The sequence below is a fragment of the Rattus norvegicus genome, chromosome 16, assembly GCF_021556685.1.
Source record: "Rattus norvegicus strain SHRSP/BbbUtx chromosome 16, alternate assembly SHRSP_T2T, whole genome shotgun sequence".
Lineage (NCBI taxonomy): Eukaryota > Metazoa > Chordata > Mammalia > Rodentia > Muridae > Rattus > Rattus norvegicus.
The window spans coordinates 19,611,750-19,627,280 of NC_141549.1; the positions used below are offsets into that span (position 1 = coordinate 19,611,750).

Below are 15,531 nucleotides of genomic sequence, written 5' to 3' on the forward strand. Positions count from 1 at the left end.
ATTTAAGAGGTGGCTGTTCCTAAAAGGGGCTGTACAAAGAAAGGTACACGGGGGCCAGGCTGGTATGTGGCTACTGACTTTGAGGTTTGCAGCACTTAGCTGGATCTAGGGAGGCTTCTGTAGTTTCTCTGGGGGCTGTGGTATTTCATGGGGATGACTTGTTCCTCAAAACTGCTTTGTTTTTTGCCAAGGCTATCTGTACATCGAAGTGTATAGGAACCCAAATATAGAGTTTGATTCTGTGATTCTGAGGGAGGAGCTCTTGACTAGCACAGGATAGATAGGTGCTGCCACCAATCTTTACTTTAGGCCTAAAATTTTACTTAGATATTGATTATGTACTTGAATATCTTAAAATGACTTATAATTTATTCATCTTAGTTTTCTTTCTTTTTTTTTTTTTCTTTTTTTCTTTTTTTCTTTTTTTCGGAGCTGGGGACCGAACCCAGGGCCTTGTGCTCGCTAGGCAAGCGCTCTACCGCTGAGCTAAATCCCCAACCCCTCATCTTAGTTTTCTTTTCTGTTTCTAACTTTTATTTGTTTTGAGACAGAGGGTCTCTCTATAGCTCTGGCTGTCTTGGAACTCTGTGTAGTCCAGGTTGGCCTACCTCTGCCTTTGGGTGCTGGGATTAAAGGCATGCAACACCACACCCAGCCTTTAATTTTCTTAAATATATCTTAAGGAACCTTATTTTGGAAGCATCTTTTACATATCTCCTACCTTAATAAGATTGTAGAAAAGTGTTTATTTGCAAAAGCAGACACTGGAACCCTCTGTCCTCTCCTTTTTCTTCTACTCCAGCTCCCAGCCTTGTACATACTAACCAGATGCTCAGTCCCTGAGGTCCCCTCAGTCCCTGGGTTTTGTTTTGAGATAGGTTCTCACTCTGTAGTTGGTAGCCTGCACTTAACCCTCCTGACTTGACCTTCTGAGTGCTGAGATGACAGGTGCCACTATGCTGGCCCGAATGGTTTTCTGTACTCATGCAATAGCTCTGCATACTGGGGGCTTGGAGTGGTCTGTTGTTGGTCAGCATTGCCTTAGAAAACAGGCCTTTACTTAGAGAAATGGTAAGAAATGGAGGCTGGGGGAGGAGCTGAGCAGGTTGTGTGTATGTATATACATACCTGTAAACATTAGGAGTGCATACGTGTATGTTTGTACATGTTGTGCGAGGCTGGTCTGCGCGCTTGGTGTTCTGGAGCTGAGGTATAGAAGTGTCTGATGTTTCCTTTGTCCTGTGTTTACTGTCTGCTGACAAGTTGTCCTGTGGAGTTGGATGCTCTTCAGTCAGGCATCTTGTCTTGGACTCAGCCTCTCTCCTTGGCATCTAGATGTCATCCAGTGTTCCCTGCTCAGGTCTGGGAGTCTTCAAGTAGTCATTGGAGGCTGACAGGCAGCTTTGGAAATACACACACCCTGTCCCATAGGACAGAAGCACCTGTATTTTAAGAATCCATGTCCTAGTCTTATCTTCAGATACTAGATGAAAACCTCAGAAGTTTCTTGCCTAGTCTCCAAATTCCGGAGCCCCAGCATGGACTGGATAAGGTGTCCCACTTGGTTTGGAGTCAAGTACTGTTACTCAACTAGGTCTAGAGTTCCTGAGGAGGATGGCAGAGCTTAGACCCAGTATCAGTTCTTTCTGGGACCTCTGTCCTTCCCTCAGAATCTTCCCCATCCTCATGGATGAACCTGCCAGATAAACCTACCTCAGGGTTTCACTGGTGCACATGGCCCCTCACCAAGCTTTAGATGCCCAGAGACCTGTTCTGGTTTCCATAGCTCCGTTCTTCCACAGAACCTCCATGGGCTATAGGTTTCTACACCCTTGGCTATAGTGTGCTCAGGTTCTATTTTCCCCGAAGTCCTCACAGAGGCATCTCTGAAGTCCTCGGCTGAGCTCTGCACCAGAACTGAGAGCTCAAGTGTCCTTCTCTGAAGCAGTTGGATTTGTAGCACACCACTTCTTTGTCTAATGGGGCCTCTTTGCCTTTAGAGTTCCACATATGTGAGGAAAGGCTAAGGCCACCCCTGCAGCTAGCTGCTTGTCTACGCTTTTCAGAGACTAAGGGTTGGGGCCTGAATTTGGGTTGAAATTGCTGGTTGCATGTCTTTTCTGAATCCTCCTTCATTCAAGTAGATGTGCTCTGGGGTGTGTTAAGATACTGGAAACTGGATTGGCATAGCTTTGTTCTGTGTAAAACCAGAAACACTAGGCTAGATGGCCTTAAAGGCTGGAGGCCCATCATGGTGCATAGTTTTATTTGGACACAGTCGTGCACATTGGAGTATGTACAGTCAGAACCGCCGGACAGAATCCTCCCACAGACAGCACATGACCCTATATCAGAGGTGCTAGACTACTCCCATAGTTTTTGTGACAGATCTTACTATACAGCCCTGGCCCATGGTATTCACCCTGTAGTTCAGTCTGGTCTCACTCATGACAAGCTTTCTGTCTCAGTCCTTTTCAGATTGGGATGATAGGCTGCTGGTAAGCATTTTAAAACTCATTACTCAGCAACTTGAAATTGTCTCCTTCAGTCTGTTTTTGGTATCACTCCCATGTCTTTTCCAAATGCTTATAAGGGAAGAATGGGGAAACTGAGCCTCCGCTCTGTTCTTTGCCCTGGATCACCTAAGTTTTTACTTGGCCTCACCAAGGCAGTATTTAAAGGTTGAGACTTGGGCTTTCAAGTCTGAATTCTTCCAGCAGAGATCCAGCCACTCTGTCATTTGGATGTGTGGCAGGAAGTGGCTTGGGCCCACCCAGGCAGGTCTAAGTGTCTGTTTTGGTTTGGAGGAAACTTGCCTGTCACAGCTTAGCTGTCTTCTCCCTTATACCTTTCCAGATGCTCGGGGGCATGGCTATAAGAGCATGGCTGTGCTGTGGTCAGAGCTTCTGGGTCCCAGTTGCTGATGGGGGATGACCTGGCCTCCAGCTTGGAGCACAACTCTCTGGAGAGTGCCAGCTACAGGCCAGGAGGAGCCGGCAGCAGGGCCTCTGTGTCATATGCTTGGGCTCTGTATGATCCTGGGACAATGGCATGTCTTTCAGTTGTCCTGTCCTTGTCACCTGACTTAGTGTAGGCTGCTTCATAAGGCCTGCTTTCTTCCAGACAGGAAGTGAGACAGGAAGTGATGGCCCCTTAAAGCCCCAGGGCAGAGGCTACCCTTAAGGAGTGTTCCACAGTTGCAACCAAACTGTAGTCTTGAATTTTCCATCTCAGTTTCAGAAGAGTCCCTTGCTTGAATAGAACCAAATAAAAGTAGAGCAGTCCCCCTTCCGCTCTCTGGGCTTCGTGGAGCTTCAGAGCACATCTAGGAGGAAATGTGTTCCCATAGTACTGTCTTATCCTCTGTGCCCTACTATTTATCAGCCAGACACTACTTTAGAGTAAAGGTGGACTCTGTGATTCGGGGCCCAGACCCCCATGCTTCCCTGGATCACAGTGCTATCACCTCCCCACAGGCTGTCTGCACTGTCTCCATTAGGACTGAGTCTCCACCTGGCCTCTGCTTCTCTGCTGCTTGCTCTGACCACTTAGTCTTGTCACCTGACACCCTTGGCCATTTCAGTATTCGCCCAGCTGTGCATTCCTGAGCACCAAGTAATCCCCAGCCCCTAGGACAGCAGCTCCTCTGGTAAAGGCCCTGGGCTGCCAATGAGTGAAGGGGTGGGAAATGTTTTCCTTTCCCTTCTCCTTCCTACCTCTTAACACTTCCTTCCTCTTTCCCTCTCATAGCACTAAGGTTCCCAGGTTACAGACATTAGCTGTCAGTTTTGTCTGAGCCTTACTCACTTACTGCCCCTCCTCTGTTCATGTTTGGAACACACATTTTGGAGTATTGCTAATCAAGGTTGAGCCACTACAGTCAGAAGGACACCAAAGTCTAAAACCTGTTGCGTGTTGTTGATATGCTGCTTAGCTTCAGCTTGGAGAAGCTTTTCATTCCCCCCCACACGCACGCACGCACCCAGGCACCCCAGCATGCACACAAATACTGTAGAATTTAAAGCTTCTGGTCCCAAGCACTTGTGGGAGACTTCCCCATGGTGTGTTAGATATACAGTTGAACTATGATTTGTGTCTGTGGCTTAGAAAAGGATGGTTACTGGCCCACCATGCTTAGCTTGTGCTGGATGACTTGGCTCTAGAGTTCTTCTGAGAGGTCCTGTTCCCTGTTGCAACATTCAGCCTTTGGCAGTTGACTTAGAACCAGCTTCCTGCCCCAGGTTCTCCCTCCAGTTCCATTGTGGTATTTTATTGAAAGGCAGCACATCCAGGTAGCAGTTAGTGATGTTTGTACTACCCTAGATGTCCACCGTTGGAGTACCACAAGTACTTAGGCCTCTTGGTTCCAGGTCGGCTGAGGCACCTGTGTAGGATTCTTGTTGAGAAAGCCCAGTGCTACATCTTCACTTACCCACCAGCCTTTAGGCCCCACTGAACGTTGCTGGGGTTGCTGCACAAGGCAGGTGTAGGAACCAGCCCAGGATGTTGGGGCTTGCTCTAAGTGTCCTAGCCCTATTCCTTGGTTGGTGGATGGCCCTTGTGACCTTCATATCTCTTAAAATGACCATGGCAGTGGCTGCTGAGACCCATCCCCCTGAACAGACCTGTGGTAGCTATTCTGGTATGGCTACTTTCTTTTTCCCTACTTTGGGGATTTTTCAAACCACCACCACCTCCCCCCCCCCCCCCCCCTTGCAAGTGAGTGATTTAAACCCTTTCTCTGCCTCTTAGGATGTTCCTAAAGGAAGCTGGTTTCTTCCTGCCCACATTGTGTCTACTGTATAGTGCCTATCTATGTTGGTCCCAGGGATACCTTGTTCCTGGTGCCCTTGAGGGGTTGGGACTCTTCTTATCGCACAGCTGTGGTAACTCAGGCCCTAGTGGGGAGGGTACAGCCTACTGGGACCTTTCTCTGGCACTCACCCCTCCAGCTGTGCTTGTCTTTCTGGAGGTGGGGAAGCAAATCCCAGACATCCACTCTCCTGCCTTCAGCCATACCCACCCTGTGATCTACTCAAGGTTCTGGGCCCTGCTTGAGTTCTGAGCAGGTACTTGTCTCCATGCAATGGGCAGCTCCTAGGGATATAGAAAGCAGTCCTTCATCCCCTGGTGACCTTGCTTTTCCTTAGCTCTTTCATAGCAGCAAAGCATTGAGGTAGTGGGGTGGAGAAGGTAGGTATTCAGGCAGGGTTTCTGGTGGATTCAGATGAGCTAGGAGAGGCTGAGGTCAAGGCCTTGGGCTGCCTTAGGAAAGCCCGGCCTTGCTCCTACTGAGTTATGATGGCAGAGCTTGGGGGCAGGGCCAGACCTAGAGCTTCATTCTTTTTTGTTATTTGGTTTTCAGGGTCTCTCTATGTAGCCTGGAACTCTGTGGACTAGGCTGTCCTCGAATTCCTAAGAGATCCTTTTGCCTCTGCTTCCTGAGTGCAGGGATTAAAGAAGGGAGTGTGCCACCACCAGTGAGCTTTACTTCTGAGAGCCATAATGCCCCCAGTTCCCATGTGCCCTATCTTCAGAGGTCCTGCACTCCCCTGTCCAGGCCTGGGCATGTCTGTGTCTGCCTCCTCTTTCTAGAACTCATCAACTCTGCTTCAGGCAGTACCCTGACACCCCAGGGCAGTGACTTGTGTGCTTTCGCTGGGAGGCAAGACAGGCAGATTGTCAGCAAGTGTGACAAGGTTTGTGGTCAGGTTTGTTGGAGGAAGAGCAAGCCTTAGAACTTTCTAGTGCTGAGATGTTGGGTACTGTTAGAGTGGAGGCTGTGGTGGGCACTCCAGTCTCTGGGAGAGGTTGCCAGGGTACAGGTTGAGACAGGAGAGAGTTGGGTGCAGATGAAGCCCACTGAGGTTGTGACCCTATCCCCTTCTCCACTCTTGATAGAGTTGTGTTAAGGGCAAAGCATTAATTTAACCTAGGTGGTGATGGAGAGGAGAGAGGGAGGCTCTTCTTGAGTCTAAGGTCTATGAAAAAGGGTGACTGGACCACGGAGGTGAGGGTGGACTCTTGGTCTGGCCGTGGGAGAGCATCCTTGATATGATCCTCCAGCCTCTCTTGGAGGGGGTTTCCAGAACTGGCTTTGTCTAGAACAGGCCTTTCCTGCCATATTTTCCAGTGGGAAAACCGAGGCACCTGGAAGGAAGTATCCCACCATTAGGATGCAGAATCAGAGGGCTTCCCCATCAAGCCTGCTAAAGATATGGGCTGAGGTTCTCTGCAGGGCTATACTCAATGCCAGATGTCTCATGGAGCTGTCCCTTGGATCCTGCCAGAGCTCAGCCAGATTTTTTTTTTCCTGTCACTAGTGAATCTGGGTTCTCTCTGACTTTCCTAGGCTGGTGTCCTACACTGTTAAGTAAGAACTGGCTTATGAGCGGCCCCTTTAAGAGCGCCTTGTCCCAGACTCCTCTGTGGAATGCTAGCAAGCTGTCCTCCTGTCTCTTCGAGGGTTAACAACACTTCACTTCAGCTGTGTTGTCTGGAACCGGTTCAGACTGGTTTTCTGGAAAGTGCTTTGTCTCTCTGACTGAATCCTGGGAAGGGTCATGTGGAGCCCAGTGATGTCATGAGATCAAAAACTGACTCAGTGTTTTTTTTTCTCCCCTTTCTTTGAATCAAGATATATGTGTGCCACAGGTACAGGGCCATGGTTTTGGCACCTTGGGATGGACCAGTCCATACTGTGCTCAGAGTGTATCTCTCCCAACCAAAGAGCTTAGTATGACCCTCACTTCCGGCTCCCTGGAGGGCTCAGGCACACAGCACCTAAGGTCTCACCTCTGTCCAGGTCCTACACACAGCATTACAGTACAGGTGCCAGGCCCCTGGGCTGGTTTTCAGACCCATAATAGGTGCCATTCCTTCACAGAAGGACCCTGTCCAATAACAGCCGCCACTGCTTTTCTCCCACTTGGATTCCATGGCTTCTCAGAGCTGGCCACACCCCAAAGGCCTGTGGGACTCCTTCCTGCCCAGTCATCCTGAGAGTGTGAAGGAAGTCTTGGAGGGGCTTCTGTGGCCTTGTCTTTGTTGTCCCTTCTCTAGCCAGCCTCCTCTGTGAGGAAAACAAAACTACCCTCTAAACTAAACTTCTCAGAAGGGGTTCAAGTGCTGTGTCCTCCCTTTCACAAACAGAATGAGTGAAGAAGCATGCCGAACCCGCAGTCAGAAGCGAGCCTTTGAACCTGACCTAACGGAGGATGATGTGGAGAGCAAGAAAATGAAAATGGAGAGAGGACCATCAGAACTGCCGGTGGATGGAGACAGCAGGGTGATGCCAGAGCCCAGTGCAGGCCCAGCCCAGGGGTTGCTGAGGACAACAGAGGCCATGGGCACAGGATCTGGCGAAGGGCTGTTAGGAGACGGGCCTGTGGACATGCGTACCTCACACAGGTGAGTGAGAAAAGACGGGGCTGGGTTGGAGCCTAGCAGATGCTCAGGCAGTGCAGGGTGTTCCCGAGTCCCAGACTGGGACACTGCCAGTGGCAGGTCCATGTGTCTTGTGGGGGGAAAAAATCCCCTGTTGTCGGTGGGGTCTGCCACCCCTGGGATTGACTGAAGCATTTCTTTGGTGTGAGTACCTCAGGGAGGCCAGGCTACCACACCATGTCTGTGTCATTTTTCAAAGGAGGGGACTCTCTCTCTGCTCTGCCCGGCTTCTGTCATCTCTTCTGTGGGTTTCTCCTGTACATCACCAATTAGTTCAAGGGGACTTTGCTGGAACCCACACTTCATGACACTCATAGGTAAAAGTCTGAAGGAAGTCAGACTCAACCTCCCACAACTTCACTCATAAACCTTTTCCCAATACCTACCCTTTCTTCAGAACACTCTAGAATGGGTCATTTACCCCAGATTCTCACTGAGGACACAGTCTCCTATCCTATGATGCACACTCTCTCTATTCCACTTCTGTTCACTGGGATCATGCACCTTTGGGGGTTCCTAATCCACCTCATGCTTACTCAGTGAAGTGAGGTCCAGCATTAGTGGAGTGCAGGAGGAAGCTAGTTCTCCACATGTTCCCTGAAGTGTACAGGGGTTTCAGTCTTCAATGTAAAATTGGTTGTCAGGATCCTGAGGCCTTCCATGTTGGCCACTGTGCTGTAGAATCCTGAGGACTTGGGTGTTCACTGTGAAACTCCAACGTCCTTTCTACTGAGGACATTCTGTGAACTTGCCATTAGGAGGGCTTCTCTCATCTGTGAGCACATGGAAGGATCTGCCCATCATCCAAGGAAGTGCAGACAGGAAGCTGAGGAGATCAAGGTCATCATCAGCTACATATGGAGTTGCAAGCCAGCCTAAGGACACAGGACCCTGTCTTAGTAATGATCTCCTCCTCTTCTTCCTCCTCTTCTTCCTCCTCCTCCTCTTCTTCCTCCTCCTCTTCCTCCTCCTCCTCTTCCTCCTCTCCTCCTCTTCCTTCCCCCCCCCCCCCCGTGTTGTGTCTTTCTCTCTTTGTCTTTGTCTCTGTCTCTGTCTCTGTCTGTCTCTCCACTGCTTTCTGCTGCCTTGTTCTAAAACTAAGGACTTATTTTAGAATAAGTCACAGTGTTAGGCTGAGGCTCCTTTTCCCCCTTCTGACTTTGTGGGTCCTCAGTTGTCTGGTGAGACCTCTGATGGGGTGAGTTCCCAAAGCAGTTGGAGAGGGAGTTAGTTCTTTGGCGCTATACCAGAATGCTCCATGTTTTCTTTATTGTGGCCTGCTCCTTTGTGAGGTGGGACGGTGAAGTACAAAGTTTTACATGTTAAGGTGTGAAAGATCCCTCTTCTGTTGCTAAACACAGGGGTACACCAGGCCTCTCCACTTCTAGGGCCTTCCCAGAGCTGTTGATTCCAAACAGTCCGTTAGATATGGCATTCACCAAAGCTTTTACTGGCGACTTCTCAGCATGCTTCATACAGTGTAGTTCAGGATAATATGGGGAACAAATCACCCAGATATCCTGAATTGAGAGCTACATAGATACTAGAAACCCCCAAGACTCTGGCTGATGCAGGTGTAAGAGTGGAAAAGAAACCAAAGGCCAGTGGACAGAGTGAGGGCCAGGTCACACGCTACAGCTCTGCCTAGGCAAAACATCTCAGCCATATTTCTTCCTGGTGAAAAAGTCACTCTGCTTTGCAGATGATGAAGTGACAGGAAGTGTGTTCTTGATGGCAACCTTTGCAGTATAGGAACAGTCTGAAGGGAACAGCCCTGTTTTCTGTGTTTGGTCTTTCTTTGGGTATCTGGCCAGGGTCACCTTTATTTAGGGCTCTCCCTCCAGCACTGTGTGTTTTTCTATGGGTGTCAGACAGGAGTTGGGTTCCAAGCAGATTCATGAAGTAAGTCTAACCAGGGTAGTGAGCGTTGAGGTACTCTTGCTTTGAGCTCACCACAGCAATTTATTAGATGCATACAAATAAGACCTTGTAGGCTTAATGCCATAAATTTCCCTGTTCAGCCAATGTGGCTGTTAATTTCCATACAGTGTCAGCTCAACCCAGTAAACTGACACACTTTTCTAAGGTTGATAAGACAAAGCTAGTCTGGGGTTGGGGATTTAGCTCAGTGGTAGAGCGCTTGCCTAGCAAACACAACGTCCTGGGTTCGATTCCCCATTCCGAAAAAAAGAAAAGAGAAAAAAAAAAAAAAAGACAAAGCTAGTCTTATCAAAATTCAAATGATACAAATATGTTTACATTATGTGCATACAAGGATCAAGGTGTACCACATTAGTGACCAGGCTTTCCAGTTAGTTAGCCAAACTGAGGTGTGGGGGTGCATGTCAGCTGTAGATTGAGTTTATTCCCTCCACCCCACCCACAGGGACTCACTGGTAACCCTGGTTGGCCTGGAACTATGGGTGCAGACTAGGCTAGCTCTTAACTCAGAGATCGGTCTTCCTGCTTCTGCTTTTCATTGCTGGTTAGAGGTATGTCCACCAGGCCTGGCTCTAATAAAGTTTTGTTAACTTGTGTGTGAGTAAGGGGTGTGTGTGTGCGCCCCCCCCCCCCACACACACACACAGAGGGAGGGAGAGAGCATGCCTGTGTGCTTGCAGAGGCTGGAAGTCAGCCTCAGGCACCACTCATCAGAAGCTGTCCATCTTATTTCTTAAAACAGGGTCTCTCATTGACCTGAGGCATCTGTCTCCTTGTCCCCAGTCCTGAGATTATAGGTGCCACCAAGTCCTGCTGTTTCCTCAGTGTTTGCTCAGTAGCTTTAAAAGTCATGTGCCCTCGGGTCAGCCTAGACCAAGAGGTGAGCATGGATAATGCTCTGGTGATGTGGTCATTGCTCTCCAAGGACATTCCATTTTCTGATTGGACAGCTTAGCTTCCAACAGATGAGCTTTGTGTGTATACCTGTTGTCCTGGCTTTAATTCCACACCACTTGTGTGAGATTCATGGGCATCATTTCAAAGTACAGAAAGTGCCCTCTGTCCCTGTGGGCTCTGCTCTAATGGTTTCAACAATCACCAATAATGAGTGGGCTGGGGCGGATGTAACCCTAGTAGTAATATATTCCTCTCGCACTATGGCAGAATACCGGACAAAACCTGCTTAAGGAGAGAAAAGTTTAGTTGGTTAATGGTTTGAGGATATAATTCATTGGGTCAGGATGGCATGGAGGCCTGTACATGAAGCATTTGGCCAGCAGTGTTTCTGGGATCAGAAAGTAGAGAATGATGAATAATGCTGGCACACAAATTGTCTCTTCCTTTATGTAGAATTGGACCCCATTCCATGGTATGATGTGTTTGTTCACAGTGAGTTTTCCCTCCCCTTGCTGATAGGCTGGAGGTGTGTCTTTTAGGTGATTCTAAATTCATCAAGCTAAGAGCCAAGATAAGCCATCACAGGTAGAGCATAGGGCCCTGAGGTCAATGCCCAATACCAAAAAGAAAGGGTGTACAATTTGTGTCTACACTAAGCTTGTGAGGACTTCCTGTTTGCTACCTCCTAAGCAGTATGACACACCTGCTTACAGCATTCATGCTAAGTCAAGTGTTTTGAATGATGCACAACATAGCATGTAGAGATTCTGTGCAAACAGTCATGCTCCATTATAACAGAAGTTGGAACATCTCAGATCTGGGATGGGGAAGAGACCTGGTACCAGGTGACTGGTACCAAGGGTTTTGGATGTATGCTTCTAGAATTTCTTTATGTGTATGTATGTGTGGTGGTGTGTATATCCAAGAAGGGCTGTCAGCTCACTGAATCTGGAGTTCCAGGCAGTTGTGAGCTGCCTGATGTGGGGGCTGGGAATTGAACTTTGGTTCTCGGCAACAGTAGTGTGTGTTTTTAACTGCTGAGCCATTTCTCCAGCCTACTTCTAGAATTGTACTTAGCTCTTTCAAAACTTACTTCTCTTTTTGCTCATGCTCCCACTGGGGACATTTTGAAGGCTTGGGTAGGCTCTGGGGGTGGCAGAGACATGGGATTTCCCTTTGAGGAGGTGACTGAATTGAAATCAGAATCACTAAGTGATATCTCAGTGAATGTTTGTGTGCCTTATTGCAGCCAGGTGACTTGTGATATGTGTGGCAGATGTAGCAGGATGGTCTGACCAGCATAGATGACTCTACGATGGTCTCTTTCACTTCAAAGTTTTCTTGTAGTCTCCTAATGTGTGTTTTATATTTGGAATAATTGCATTTGGAGGGCTGAAGAAAGTATCAAATCTCCTTCCCAAAAGGCATTGAGTGGCACAGCAAGACAGAAACTGTTCTCCTTGGTACCCAGAAGCCTTCCAGGGCTCACAGCATCTTCCCTGGAAGCTCTCTCCTGGGGATTTGCTGTAAGAGAACAGTGAGATGTGGTGTGAGACCTGGGACTGCTACACATTCTTCCATTTCTCTCTCTTTTTTTCGAGCTGGGGACCGAACCCAGGGCCTTGCGCTTTCTAGGCAAGCGCTCTACCACTGAGCTAAATCTCCAACCCCTCTTCCATCTCTCTTAAGGCTAGGCTGAAGACCAGTAGTTTATCTGGTGTATGGGGCACAAGGCAGTGCCCTGCACGCCCATCATGGACGTGGTGATTGTCTTGAAAAGTTAATAACCACAGCTGTCATACCAGCACTTAGGAGGACCAAGAGTTATGGCCTGGGATAACACAGTGATACCTGTCTCGAACAAGGAAGTAACTAAAATATGAAGAAAGCAATACAGAGTTAAAGTGATCAACTGAAAATGTTAACATGAAACAAGAGAGTGTTGCTGAGGAAGAAAGAACAAGAAAGAAGGCAGATGTATCCACAGAGTGACCAGTAGCAGGGGTGGCAGGCTGGACATGAAGTCCTGGTCAGTCACATAGGAGTCTAAGGTGACACCCCATAGAGTTGAGGAAAGATAGGTACCAACCAAACAGCGGAGCCTTGGGTGGCTTCATGAACAATGAAGTGAATTAAAGAAAGAGTCATCTCATAGCATCTGAGACAAGCTAGAGAGGGGCTTTGGAGGTGGGGAGCTCATTGTGTAGTTTTGGCTGGCCTACGGCACACAGAGTCTCCTCTGCTTCCTGGGTGCTAGAATTAAAGGTGAGCAGTAGCTCAAAGAGGGACGTCTTATAAAGATGGAGAAGGAAGAAATCAGTCATGAGCACATAGGTACCCAACCAGAGAGCCTGAAATGCCCAAGGCTTAGACTAGATTCATAAGAACTAGATGATCTTGGGCTGGTGAAAGACTCAGTGGGTAAAAGCACTTGCTGCTCAAGCCAATCAAGCTGGATCCATAGAACCCGTATAGGTGGAGGGAGAGACCCAGCTCCATAAAACTGTTTTCTGCCCTTCATACATACACTGTGTCATGTGCCTCTCCCCCATCATGTACACACATGATCGTAGTAATGTTTAAACAGAAGGTCGCTGATGTCTTGGTTTACTCTTGGTAACTGGTAGTGCAATTAGACACAATCAACAAGGCTACAGAGGGTGTAGCCACCGTTGATTCACTCGGCCTGGTTGGTAATCTGCATAGCACACACTGTAGCTCAAGTGTGCATTGAAGATTCCTGGGTGGTCTGTAATAAAGACAGCAGACGATGGCAAGTGTCGGGCAAGGATGTATAGAAACCAGAGCCCCCCATATGCCCCGGTCCAAGTGTAAAGTAGCATAGGTAGACATTTTCTTCCAAATCTAGACATAAAACCATGAGAGAGAAATGGAGTCACTTCCCCCCCACAGGGAACCTTGGGCATTCATAGCCCTAGCAACATAATGCATGCCAGCCCAGAGAAGATAAACCCAGGTGTCTGTAAAGCAGATCAATACTTCATTCACAGGAAGGAAGTAGAGAACATTCTAAAACACAGATGAACCACAGCTGGCCATGCTGAATGAACCATGGCAGACCCCAATGACTGACCACATATAATTAATTTACAGAACATGGCCAAGGAAAAGGTATGCATAAGGCCCTGCATCCCATCTCCAACACTGAGAACAAAAGGAGGGAAAAGGATTAGAGATAAGAGGGCCACAAATTGACTAAGTGGTTAATGGGGCTTGCCGCTAAGTCTGATAACTTGAGTTTGACCCCAGGACCCCACATGACCATCTTCAGTCTCGCATGTTGTCCTCTCACCCCTGCGTGTAGGCTGTGGCACATGTACACACAAAACAAACATTAGTTTACAAAATTACATTAAGATGTGTGGGAAGGAGGATGTGAGTGACTATGTAGGGCCAGGTGGTGGAGAGCAGTGCAAGAGGACATTGTGCTGCCTTTATTGTTGAGTAGAGTGCCGTGTAGTTTGGACTGTCTCAAAATTCCTTATCCTCCTCCTGCCATCTCCTGAGTGTGTGTATTTCCATGCTGATTATGTCTGTGATATATCACCCTTCTATGTAGATGATTAAGAAGCAAATGGGATTTAGCAGTCTGGCTCAATGGGGAAGCATTCCCTTTTTGTATACAAGGCTATGTGTTCCACCTATATTGAAAAAAAACAAAAACAAAAACAAAAAGGTGGGATGGGGGCACACTGTGGTATGACTACCATACCAGATATATGGTATCTGCGTGGTGCATTCATGGAAACAGTCCATAGAGATTACCCCAGGTTGTGTTTTGTTCTGCAAGGTCCCTCATTGGTCAAAGCTGAGCTGGTACAGACAGAAGAAGCTGCTTGCTGCCTTACATCCCATTCCCACTCTGAATCTCTGCTGAGCTCCAGCTGGCCTTTAACACCCCACCCCCAGCCCCCAGCTCCCAATGCTGGAATGATAGGTGTGCCAACATGTGGGCCTTCTTGAACCTTTTCTGTGGTATCAACTTGGGCTGCTGCAGGGTAAGTTCTATGCACTGTGTTGTTCTTGGAGAGGAAGGAAGTGCTGATAGTATGGCTTACTTGAAGGGAATGACACTGCTGCCCAGCGATACTGTTTCCATGCCCTCATATACCCTGAGAGGAGGTCTGTGGCCTCCAAGGCCAACTTGCAGTTGGAGTCCAATGTCTCTTTCCAACCTGTCCCAGGTCAGTGCTGGCACCTGCCCTTCAGATAGTTGGTATCTTCTCTCTCTTCCCTTTGTGTCAGTTGCCATGTACAGGCTGTGGCCTTTCAGCCAACATGGGGCCTCGACTTTTGGGAACTTAAGGTTGATCTTATCAGCGCTTTAGTCTTTGATTTGTGAAGCTCAGATCCCAGGTCTGGTACTGGATCCTCTAATAAGTCAAAACATCAGAAAGGCCATTTGCCACTGGGCTAGCCAAGCAGACACCAGTGCAGGTGCTGTTCATGTCCTCCATGGTAGAGTCACTGTAAAAGGACTGAAGGGTGGTGGCACATATGTAGTATGTGCACATAACACACCTACTCCTGTGCTCCTGTGTCTTCCATAAAAGCCAGATAGCTCTGAAGGTGCAGAGGGAGAGCTGTGTGGGTGGCCTTGTCTCCTTTGCAGAAGTGGGACAGGCCTCAAAATACGTGCACGGTGCCAAAGCAGCAGGTCAGGTCCTCACTGAAATCTCCCTTACCAGTGGCTGTTTAGGACAGGGTATAAAGTACATCTAGAGTAACCACCCCATAAAAAGAGGCCCTGCCTGCCAGGTAGCAATCTGCAAGGCACAAGGAAGAAAGCACCCAGCATGGTACATGTTTTAATCCTGGCACTCAGGAAGCAAGGGCTAGTAGATCTCAGGGATGAACCTGGCCTACAAAAAACCATTCCAGGACAGCATAGTGAGGCGCTATCACACACACATACACTGGAAAAAAAGGAAAACAAAGGTTTAGGTAGCTGGGGAAATGGTTCAGTGGATAAGTTGCTTGCTGTGTAAGCTTGAGGGCCAGAGTTTGATTTCCTCAGAATCTATATAAAAGCTGGGCAGGACATAGTGGCTGCCTGGAATCCCGGTTTTTAGGAAGCAGAGATGGGGTCTCCAGGATAAGCTGGCTGACTAGACTAGCCTGAGTTAGTAGATACTGGGGTTCAACAAGACATCCTGTCCTGTCTTAGTTCATCTAGTGTTGAATTATCAAGGAAAATGCCCTAAGTCAACTCTAGGCCTCTATATA

The 15,531-nt window shown here is 48.2% G+C and overlaps 1 protein-coding gene across 34 annotated transcripts in view; it reads left to right on the plus strand.

The window, feature by feature from the left end:
• Gatad2a (GATA zinc finger domain containing 2A) overlaps positions 1-15,531 on the plus strand; it is a 95,944-nt gene that overhangs the window by 52,973 nt on the left and 27,440 nt on the right. For all 34 annotated transcript variants that reach the window (XM_087587781.1, XM_087587782.1, XM_087587787.1 and 31 more), the window contains one exon: positions 7,153-7,410. In XM_087587781.1, coding sequence (XP_087443907.1) covers positions 7,154-7,410 — 257 coding nt within the window. In that variant the 5' untranslated portion in view covers position 7,153. The remainder of the gene's footprint in view (positions 1-7,152; positions 7,411-15,531) is intronic.